This window comes from Morus notabilis, unplaced genomic scaffold (genome assembly GCF_000414095.1).
Source record: "Morus notabilis unplaced genomic scaffold, ASM41409v2 Scaffold832, whole genome shotgun sequence".
Classification (NCBI taxonomy): Eukaryota; Viridiplantae; Streptophyta; class Magnoliopsida; order Rosales; family Moraceae; genus Morus; species Morus notabilis.
Genome location: NW_010367112.1, coordinates 293,629 through 305,213, shown reverse-complemented (window position 1 = coordinate 305,213; position 11,585 = coordinate 293,629). Strand labels below are relative to the sequence as shown.

The 11,585-nt window shown below is 32.7% G+C and overlaps 2 protein-coding genes across 3 annotated transcripts; both read right to left on the bottom strand.

The window, feature by feature from the left end:
* Window positions 1-393: 393 nt before the first annotated feature.
* Window positions 394-2,035, bottom strand: LOC21393158 (mitochondrial pyruvate carrier 3). The gene is made up of 5 exons (XM_024174640.1): window positions 1,978-2,035; window positions 1,169-1,267; window positions 937-989; window positions 738-811; window positions 394-424 (listed from the first exon to the last, which is right to left on the bottom strand). Exons 1-5 carry the CDS (start codon window positions 2,033-2,035, stop codon window positions 394-396), a joined length of 315 nt encoding a protein of 104 aa, XP_024030408.1.
* Window positions 2,036-6,991: 4,956 nt separating this feature from the next.
* Window positions 6,992-11,341, bottom strand: LOC21393156 (probable lipid-A-disaccharide synthase, mitochondrial). 2 transcript variants are annotated; one of them, XM_010111932.2, is made up of 8 exons: window positions 10,488-11,341; window positions 10,061-10,160; window positions 9,636-9,741; window positions 9,309-9,532; window positions 8,990-9,068; window positions 8,527-8,765; window positions 7,738-7,964; window positions 6,992-7,318 (listed from the first exon to the last, which is right to left on the bottom strand). In XM_010111932.2, the coding sequence occupies exons 1-8, from the start codon at window positions 10,730-10,732 to the stop codon at window positions 7,144-7,146; spliced, it is 1,395 nt and encodes a 464-aa protein (XP_010110234.2). In that variant the 5' UTR covers window positions 10,733-11,341; the 3' UTR covers window positions 6,992-7,143. The 2 variants fall into 2 exon arrangements, with proteins under 2 accessions (XP_010110234.2, XP_024030418.1); XM_024174650.1 differs by lacking the exons at window positions 10,061-10,160; window positions 10,488-11,341 and adding an exon at window positions 9,904-9,998.
* Between the last annotated feature and the right edge of the window lie 244 nt (window positions 11,342-11,585).

Genomic DNA, 11,585 nt, shown 5'->3' with positions numbered 1-11,585 from the left:
GATGAGAAGATCAAAATTCAGAGATTTAACAACCAAAGCATCAAACTTTAATGAAGAATTTTGGAAAACGAAAAACCTACATATATATGCTTAGAGCATCAATAATACAATGTTAAATTGAGTTATGTTTGTTTCACAACTCAATTGAAACAAATATAATCTTTGTGAGAGAAAAACAAACATATATGCTTAAATTGAGTTATGTATATGAGAGAAAAACATTGTAGTAAAACTGTTGAATTGAATTTTTATAAAAGAAAACACTGTAATATTAGAACTTGAGTTGTGAAAATAACGAGGTAAAAAGTTATTTCACGCTAGTCTAGAAAGGCAGCTAGATCTATTTGTCGACAATATCTTCGAATCAACCTTCAATCTCCACATATAAACTCGTCAGAAGTTTTGAGTAGAAGAGAAATCGTGCCTGAAAATGATCATAATTAATTGTGACCGTCGACCTGTACGAAACATTTAACTTAAAAAATTTTCATTCGACACTAATTGAGAACTGGTAATCTACTTTTTTTTTTTCTTTTGAGAAAACGTGATCTACAGTTTCAATCATTAGTCATAATTAATTGTGTTCAATGTATGATAGTAAGACAACTTAACTTATAAGCTAAATGTATATTTCAAATAAATTGAAAACTCTTGGTCTACAATTTCAACTATTGACAAGCAAGATCTACTTATAACTTACTGAATTTTAGTCTAGCAAAAAAAAATAAAAAACTTACTGAATTTTACGTGCAAGTTGATATCCAGCAGTTGCAGCCATTCCAATGCTGCTGCTGAAAAGGTTCCAGTTCTTCTACAAATCCAATTTGTACAATATTCCATTAGGAAAATCTATGATGAAAAGCATAATTTCTTAAAACATAATGAATTTGATACACAAAATATTGAATTCGATGTGTTGGGACAGAAATAAATTACTGGTGTGACAACTGTGCTGTATTTTGCCCAAACAAGTGCACTACCGGCAATGGCTGCTGGCATACAGGGAGAATTACATTAAAAATAGGAGATAAGTATTCCCCTAATTAACTACTAATAATAGTTATAAAACTTGAAAATGTTACAAAGTGATTTTCACTGGGCTAAAATCAAAACCAACTATTATAAAAATAAATAAATAAATAAATAAATAATAAAAGTGAAAATTAACCTGCTTGCTGTGGATAAGATAGTTCTTCAGGCGACTTTGAAGAATCGAGAAGATTTGCAATGATTACGCCCCACTTAAAAGTTGGTGCCCAGAAGTGAACTATAATATTAACTACTATCAATGTGTAATTGATCATGAAGTTTTTATTTGAAAAACCTTTCGAAAATGGCAATTATATGATATACTAGATTATATACATATAAAAAACCATAACAAATTCTGTTGCAAGATAGATTTTCATACACTTATAATAATTAATTTCAACTAATAATCTGTATGCAATAATCGATCTCAACTTAAAAAGATTGTGGTTGTGCAGCTTGACAATCGTCAATTTCAATTTAGAGTTAAAAGTTAATTGCACGACCGCAATTGAAATATATATATAAAAAAAAAATGATAATTTAATAAACCAACTTAATTTTCTCCAAGAAAAGCTTTTCGAAAAATACTACAAGCTGATCGATGAAGGTAATAAATATGCAATATCATCTGGAATGTTGGCTTTTAAGAAAAGTAACCTTAAGTAATATTTCCAAGCCAAATTATAAAATTAGATGATCAATAATCCGTGATGATTAGCAAAAAAAAAACGTTCAGAAAGAAATAAAGAAATATTGTGTAGGCAAAGATCGTGTAATCAACTAAGAAAGAGAGAATTTTCTGCCAAAAGAAAACAACTAAGCAAGAGGAAAAAGGACTTATGTTTTACAGAACAGAAAGTTGAATTATAAATCGGCAAAAAAAAAAAAAAAAAAAAGAAGAAGGAAGAATAATATTCAAGATAAATTAAGAAGGAAACTAATTACTAGTTTTAGGGCCGGCTGGATGGCTCCAAAGCGCCAGAATCTTATTAGTAGCTGCCATATTAATTGAAATTGATCTCTCTTCTAATTGTTGTCTCTCCCGTTGACAAGGAATATGGAGTAAATAGCTCGCGAAAAACTTATGAGAATAATTTGGTGTTGTCTATATGTATATATTAGTGTGTAACATCACTATGATAATATATATTATCATTATGAATTGATCACAACTTAGGAGCGTTTGGAACCATTTTTAAAAATGTTTTTAACATTTTTCGAGGAGCAAAAAATGAAATTGGTTTGGAAACTACGTTTGGAGCAACCTTTATTAAAAAATAAAACTGAAAACGCGTTTTTTATTTCCCCTAAAAGCGCGAACTTTCTGAAAACGACCCTTTTGACATTTTCATTTTCTATTCCTTTTCTTTTCTTTTCATTTTCTATTCGTTTTCTTTTCTAAACAAAAAACCCCTCTTCTACTGGAGCTCATATATGGGTTTAGTTATATATTAATTATTAGTATATTAATTGAGGAGTTTATTAATTATTTACTATATTACTTAAAAAACTATGAGATGTTTTTAAAAATGTATAACCAAATACGGTTTCAGTTTTTTCTTATACTGAGAACAATATGTTAATAAAATTATCAAACGTATTTTTAGAAACGATTCCTACACGAATCTCAAAATATTCTCATTTTCATTTTCATATTCAAATTAAAATAATTTTAGAACAAGTTCTAAACACGTCCTTAATTTACGCGTTTGAGTCCTATTAAAAATTTTTTTTTTGCTCATTTGACCTTTAAATTTAGTCTCTCTCTCACACACACATATACTTGTATTTATAGTTGGTATGTAACTGTTTAATGCATCATGAATGATGTATTAAGCTGGGATTTCTTTAATCAATATTGACTAAATAGACGGTGTTTGTTTATTGTTCCCTCAGTTAATTAGATAATCCTTGAAAGAGATGAAAAAAGTTAGAAAACTTGGAACTCCAACTATATTGACACCCTCTGGAAAACTTGCCCGGAATCAAGACCCCTACTCTGATTTATTAAAGAAAAGAAAAGAAAATTAAAAAATATGTCAAGATGTTACAAAGCAAGAAAGTTGATAAAGTAGTAATCATCCTAGCTAAGGAAAAAATAAAATGAAATAAAATAATAATAAAAATTAAAAATTAAAAAATATCAACAAAAAAAAGATTAAAAAAAAGAAAGAAAATAAGCGTTTTTGGCAATGTATTTGGAAAGAAATATTGGATTTGAACAAGTACACATACAAACGATACTTTAATAAAACTACACTACTAGATTTAATTAATTAGGCTATTAGTAATCTCTCTTGTTAATTTCGTGTGTATGTTATCGGACATCAATATGTATTTCACAAAAAGCTGAATATCATAAATAGGGACCCCATCGAGTTATTCTCAATGTAACCATGCATACATTATACGAAAAGAGTGTCTACGACGATATAATCTGCTTAATTAATTTGTAACACAGATCAATGAATGACTTGCAACTTGATATTGGAAGAAGATCCTGTAAAACTAGCTGGTAGTTCAAACTAAAAATTGAAATTAATTCTAGATCTGGCACTTATCTAATGGATAATAACCCAACATTAATGAAAAATAAAATTACGACAACAAGAATCATCATAATGTGAAACAAACGGAAAAAAAGAAAACAACAAAACAAAACTAGACACCCCCACTAGCAAAACACATAGCATATATATGATCGGCCTATATTTAGACATATATTTCTTAGTAGACGTTTGGTTCATGGATTTAGAACCATGATTAAGAACAATTCTCGTTTTACGTGTGTTTTTTGTGAGAAAAAAACACTGTAGAGAACCATGAATTATGATTCAAAATCAGAGACGAATACAAAAAACAAACATCCCCTTAGTGTCCCAGTACAACGACACCTTCGTTGAACTGATCCACATCCGATTCTGATGCATCATCGTCGTTGGTTAGGGTTTCCAATTTGGTGGCCTTGCCTGCCGATGTGAGAGAGACTTTAACTTGGTCCACAACCTTGTAAGTGTCGTCGACATCCTCGTCCAAGTCCTCGTCGTCGTCATCATCATTGTCTTGGCACTGGTTGCCTTTCTTGGGATCCAAACCGCCCTTACACCCGTGTCTAACGGTGTGGCTCACCGTATGAATCTCGGGGAAATCCAACGACTCCTCCTCAGCCTCTTCGGCAGAAGCTGAGATGAAGAACAACAAAATGATTCCTAGGCAGCACAACATAACAGTTCCTCTAAACACCGCCATTGTGTTACAATAATATATATATATATATGAATAATAATGAAGGTTTTGATCTTGAGAGTTAAATTTTGTGTTTTGGTGAGTATGTTAAGTGCAAAAGAAAGTTATGGAGAGAGTTTGGGTTTTAAAGATATCATTTACTATTTTAAGGTTTGAGGAACGAAATGTGTGTTTGAGTTGAGCTAGTCTTAATGCCGGCTCAAGGATAAGGCCATTAAGGCAACTGTCCAAGGCTCTCCTTAAGTCAAGGCCCCTCATTATTAGGATCATTAACTAATTACGTTAACTAATTACTTTTATACCTAAAAACATTTTGCATTTCAATTAGCATTCTTTTCTTTAAAAAAAAGGGTATTTTTAGGTATTAGTTTAATTCCGGAAAACTCGTGGAACAAGAACTATTATAACAAGATGTTTGTTTGTTTCTATTAATTTTTAATATTGATTATTTTTTGCTCTTCTAATATTGAATATTTATCTTCTCAAACGTCTCTTGTAGCATATTTGATATTCTTTTTTAAATATCCTATCATCCTCTTTTGAACAACTATTTAATCGAAAAACAAGAACAGAAGAACAAAAAAATCACTTAAAGCTTAAAGAATACTTTTTCAATATTAAAATATAAATATATTATTGGCTCACCTCTAAAAGCTTAAGTTATTAAAAAGTGGGCTAACAATAGTTTTATATTCTAATTCAATACTTTATAAAGTGCAATTCTCTCTTCCTTACTTTTCTTCTCATCTCTCCATAAAAATTCTAATATGGTATCAGAGCCCATTGTTTAAACAAGCTAGGTCGATCTATAAAAAAAAAATACAAGATTGGTGACTCCTAACGAGCACCATTTTGCGGGGCGTGTTAAGGGTAAAAATACTCGAGTCTCACATCGTCTAAATACAAACAAAACCATAACTATATAAGGATAATGACCATCCCATTTAAATAAGTTAACCATCTTACGGGGACATATTCAGAGAATGGTATGTTGCATTTTATTTTATTCTTTTTTCCTTTTTTGCTGAAAACATGGTCAAGGTGTGTTGTATGACTCATAAAGTAGTTGAGATTTTTAAGGAATAATAAAAAAAACTTAATTCCATAATGACTTTTATTTGTTAAAAACTAAATGGATAGACAAAGAACACCAACAGAGTACAGAGTTCATGCGTCCATCCATGTAACGGAAAACATGGAGTTCGCAAAGCATAGTTGGGTCCCGGCACATGGACTTGTGGTGTGAGACCTAGAACAAGTTAGATCTACTACTTTCAGGGAAAATGAAACGAATATCTTTTTAAATTGCATAGATCTTTAATTTATACCCATTACCAGTGGCAAGTTAGTATTTTACTCTGATGGAGACGCGTTTATATATTTTTTTCTAACATAAATAACATAAGAAGATATACAATAAATTATATTATAATATTTTTCAAGAACTATTGCTTATATATTATGAATTTTATTATATGAAAAAAATACCCCACTCTAGAGTTTTGTGTTAAAAACTTTAGATTTTTTTAATATATAAAGGTGTTAGTTTTGTATACCTCCCTCATTTCAATGTAATTTTAATAAATTTAGCGTTTAGAATTATGCATTACCAATAAGAATACTCTAGCATAGTTTTTTTTTTTTTTCAATTTCACTATCTTGCATTTCGAGGAGATAAAAAAAACCATACCTTATATTTTATATTTGTCACATTTATAACTTTTGATTTCAAAATTATGATTTATTCTTATATTTTCTTGACTAAAGGTCAATTTAACCACAAACAGATCCTAACTAACGCCATCAATAAAATAAAAGAATTAGGGAAAAAGAATTGCAAAATGTTTAGAATACTCAGGACTTTTCATAGTCAAAATCAAGCTCAGACCAAAGAAACATAAATTTAACATATATTTAAAATATGATATTATAAATGTGACGTAAAAAATATAAGATATCATAAAAGACATTACAATTGCTTGCGAGTAAAATGAGTAAACTTGTTTATAAAAGAAATCTAGAAATAAAATGAAGAAAAATAGTATAAGTCAACAGGGGCATATATGAGAATATTAAATTTTAGTGGGGTAAAATAAAAAGTTAGAATCTTTTAAGGGGTCAAATTTTTATTTTTAAAAGTGCATGGGGGCAGCAGCCCCACTCGGCATCATGTGCCTCTCCTCTACTCATTACTCTTAATTAATACACTTTTAATAAAATATTATATTAATCAAAATAGTATCAATTAAGAGTAAGAAATAAAAATATAAATCCGTGTACTTTTAAGGATAAGTTCAGCAATTTTCTCTTACTTTTTTATGAACTCGTCTTTTTATTTTATCACTTATAACCAACTGAAAGGATAATAAAAAAAAAAAATGGAACTCGCTTCTGCCAAGTACTGTATAGAGTAAAGACCAACTTTGGTGGCCATTTGGCGACCATAAAATTTGAGTTGTGGTCTCAAGTAGGTGACAAAGTTGGTGTGTGAAGTAGTGTGATTGTTTTTTTTTTTTTTTTTTTTTTTTTTTTTTTTTTTTGTAGTGTGTAATATTCTCCGTATTAATCTTGCTTTTATTTATTGGTGAGTCAAATGTTCAGCATTTTGTTTTACATTATCTTCATGAAGGAAGAATGTATCTTTAACGACTACTACTATATTAGCAATTGCAACAGGTCTTACAAATAGGTAAATCACTTCCTTCAAATTTTATCAACGTAAATTCATATCATATGAAATATCAGTTGAGATACTGTTCAAAGAGGAAAAAGAAATAAATTTAGGATCATCTGAATGAGAATGACAATAAAATTCCAGACCTAATCTTGAAAGAAATTTTCAGATGGCACCTTGGAAAATGTTAATCATGGCCGCTCATGGTACAAAATGACAGCTGCTGCTAACATACTCGGTGACGACGAATGAACAGGGGAATCAACAAGGTTCTTTAGGAGTCTTTCCGGAGGACAAAGCAGTCTGACTACCTTTTCTGCAGCAGCAATCTGTTCTTCTCTGCGGTCATCATTGCGCAATAATTCACTGCAAGAAAGTAAGGTCATAACAAGGAGTGAGAGTTATAATATCAAATTCCATGCACCTATTAAAAAACTGGGAAAAAAAAAATCAAATTGAAACAGAGCAATAGCTGAGTTATAATATCAAATTCCATGCACCTATTAAAAAACTGGGAAAAAAAATCAAATTGAAACAGAGCAATAGCCTAGAACTATATGCTTCTAGCTGATTCACAAATGCGACATCATAGTGAATGATGTCATGTATGGAAATATAGTAGTTCCGGTGCTAGTCACCACTCGTGATATTTAGTGTCAGAGTGATGGAAAGTGATGAAAACCTGCATAAGCTGCTTTAATTCAAAGTTCACAAACATTTTTCCATACTATACAATCAACAATCAATCTACAAAAACAAAAGTACCCAAAGAAGATTGGTCTTACATTAATAATGCTGCAAGCTTCGAGTGTGTGCATGCTTGAAAGAGAGCTTCAGGAATAACAGCCGAATTCAGAAGAATGTTGGGGAGGGAAATGTATGGTATCTTTGCTTTGTACCGAATAAACCATTCGGTTAAGAAATGTGCTCGATAAGCTACAACGCATGGTAAACGTGCAAGCTGCATCTCTACAGCAACCGTACCAGAAGTACATAATGCAACCTTACTTGCCTGCAAAGTGTTGGTTTCTTTCAATTTGAGTGTCAAGTTTTAGCAGAATTGACACGTTTATGAGATATATGGAAACAGATTTACAGAATTTGGGAGCTTGGTTTCGGTGGAATCACAGTATTTCAGTACTAAGGGCATTACTAGCTCCCAAGATGAGTTAATAAACAACATCCCGTTTACGTAAGCTCAAAACTTGGATTGAACCAATATGTATCCATATCCATACCCTATTATATTTAAGCAATTCCACGTCTGAGAGTTCTATAATTGGTCACAGTAGCTAAATCAGAAATCATATAGATCGACTAACTGTTCAGTTTCAAATTTATTGAGAGACCATGGACATCAAAACAAATAATTAAGAATGTAAAGCTACAACCTTTCTTGTCGGGAGATTTTCGTAAATGGGCTTTGATTGAGAGAAATATAAAACCATTACCCTAGTTCTAGCAAGAATAAGCACCTTGAGGAATCAACACGCGAGACTTAGAATTTTTTCAATTAAAAATAACCGAGATAGCCATTATTATGGTCAAAATTCAACGTATTTCTTTTCTCTTACACTTAAGGCGTCATATTTCAGGTGCGGGGAGCCTCCTGGAATTAATACAGCAGGCACGGGCCACTTACACACAACTCTGTCTATGTAGTTTTCAACATGCCGATTGGGAGCAACATGAATGACAGTTACCAACTCAGGAAAGGACTCTTGTAATAGTTGCATAGTGTTTGCAAAAATGGTAAGCATTCTGGTGACCTCTTGTAATCTGCTTCCAGGAAGCAAGGAAAGAACCGTTGCTCCTTTCAAGAAACAAAGAAGTAATGAAAATATTATCTTATATAAGAGTATATACACATCCACTTTTGTCCAAAGTATTTTTGAGATTACATCCATTTACTAGCTCCATCAGTGCACCTCAAATCTCAAAAATACCAATACTCTGAGCTAGTGATATGAATATTATGCGTGTTAAACCGCTCATTATATATTAGTAAATACTGAGCTTGTAGAATTTGTGTTATACCTGCAGCTATTGCATTTTTCGCTTTGAAATCTTCAGAGTTCCCTTCTATCTTCAGTTCATGTAAGGAAGAGCTCCTTCCCTAACACAATATCCTCCAATGCATTAGTAGAAACTCTACCAAAATCTACTTGCAAAGTAAGAAATCAGATGGCATGTATTTTGTTCTTAAAGGAAATTAACTTCTGTTTGGTATTCTTCCTTCGCAAAGACAACTGTTTCAAGAATAGAAACCAATATTATTGGAATATTTCAGTGGCATGATGCCCAAAAGGAGCTACCAATTAAATTCGACCAAAAACACAAAAGAAGATGTCCATACTGAATTTAATTCCGAAACATCCTCCAGAGTCGGATGGCCCACAAAGGTTGCAGCCAATCCATTTGCTCTACATACTTCTTCCTCATGTGGAAGTATACACAAGATATGGTCCACAAAACTGGCTAGACCTTTGAGTCTTGCTTCACCCCCTTTCCATGCCCAGAACGATGGTGCTACGTAATGGAAGTGCACTGGAACATCCACTCTTTGTTGATTGTATCTAGCTGCAAATGTAAAATGAATTTCCCTAATTTCCTACACCTTAGTCATCGCTTGAGAAAACACCCAAAATATTGCTTTTAACTCCAAAAGGACAATGTATTTTACCTCGTAACTGCTTTAACAGTCTGAAAGAAAAACCTTTAGAATCCACTGTTACAACAACATGAGGTTGAAAGAGAAGAGCAGCCTCTACTGTCTCCTTCAGCTTCACCTGAAATTTAAAATTTCTAGCATTAATTTCCAGGCCAAATAAGCCACAAGGATGATGCACAAAACTTTCCTCCCAGATTAAAAGGTATAAAAAAAGAGTAGAGGTGTTAAAAACTCTATACAGATTTTCTACTACTACGATCTTGTATTGCTCACCACTCACCCTGATCTTATTTATATGAGGCAACAATTCCCATATCCCCATCACAGAGATATCCTCTATGGGAAACAGGGATTTTAATTCTTGTTTGGACATCATGGACCTGAAAATATGGATACGTTGCTTCTACTACTACGATCTTGTATTGCTCACCACTCACCCTGATCTTATTTAGATGAGGCAACAATTCCCATATCCCCATCACAGAGATATCCTCTATGGGAAACAGGGATTTTAATCCTTGTTTGGACATCATGGACCTGAAAATATGGATACGTTGTGTTACGAAAATAATTTACCTATATCAGACTTAGAGGTAAATGATCTCCCACAAAATATCCATTTCAAGCAATGAAGAAACTGAATTAACACCTTTTCTACTCATTACTAATTCCAGGACGAAAGAAACTTATACCGACAATGAGATGAAACGGGTGCTCTTCCAATATCATAAGGAAGCAGAATTTAAACACACTATTCGCGCATTACAAAGAAAATGTAATTAATCCACATGTAAACAATAGTCGGGAAAGAGATGGTAAAGAAATTGGTAAAATGAAGCCAATGCTGAGGGAACAACAGCTTACCCTCCGACACCAGAAAAACGGATGGGAAGAGGAGAGAGCTTCTTAAGAGATGCCATGAGCCGGGAACCGATGGTATCCCCGGAAACCTCTCCAGAAACAATAAAGATCCTCAGTTCTCCATCTTTAGCACCCTTTTCTATCACAGTTCTACTTGAAACTGATAAATGTCTTCTGATAAGACTTGAGAAGCCCAAACATTTTTCGCTATTCACATTCCATAGTGTTTTAAACCACATTTTCAGCATCCCTCTAGACTGTTGAGATTTGTTAATCAATTTGATTGATTAAAGGAGCTTTCCCTAACTGTAGAATTTCATTAGCTGTACATTGGGTCTATCCCATCTATATATATTTGCGCATTGTTTCTTGTAAGAAAAAATAAGAATGAATGAAAAGCGCATTTTCATCCTATTGAAAAGTGCATTTTCGAAGCCTCCATCATTCCTTCTATCGAAGAGACAAATACCCAAATCAATATCAGAACCTCTGAAAACAAAAAGAGAGGACTTCTTTGAAACCAATTCGAAGTCCTGAAAAATCCTTTGAAAGAAAATAAAGACCTCGGAAATCTGAGTCGGCCAAAACCACTCTTTAATCCATTGGAAGTTGGTATTCCCTACAAAAAAATCAACGCCAACGCTACCACTCTTACAGCACCGGAAAGCCGCCGTTGAACAAACTCTATGCAACGAATCGCCGCTGCCGTGCTTCAATTCTCTCCATTTTCCGTCCCGACCGTCGCCTCAGACTACTGGCGCTTCAGATTAGCGCCGCCTCAGATCAGTGCCGTCAACCTTAAGCCCGTCGAAGAGGCTTACCTCTGTTCGTCAGGTTTTCTTTTCTCTTTGACTTGATTTGTTTCATTAGTATGTGACTACATGCCCTTCATGTTTTTGTTACTAGCCCATTAAATTAGCCCACTATCTTTGTACATTCGCTTGCCTTTTACAACCCATGTAATATTTACTTTTTTTTTTTTTTCCTTTCTTTTCATCATCAGTTTTTAAAAAAAAAACAAAAAAACACGACAAAAAAAAAAAAAACCCCGAAAAACAAAAGAAAAAAAAAAGTGAAAGAAAATTAAAAACAAGAAAATAA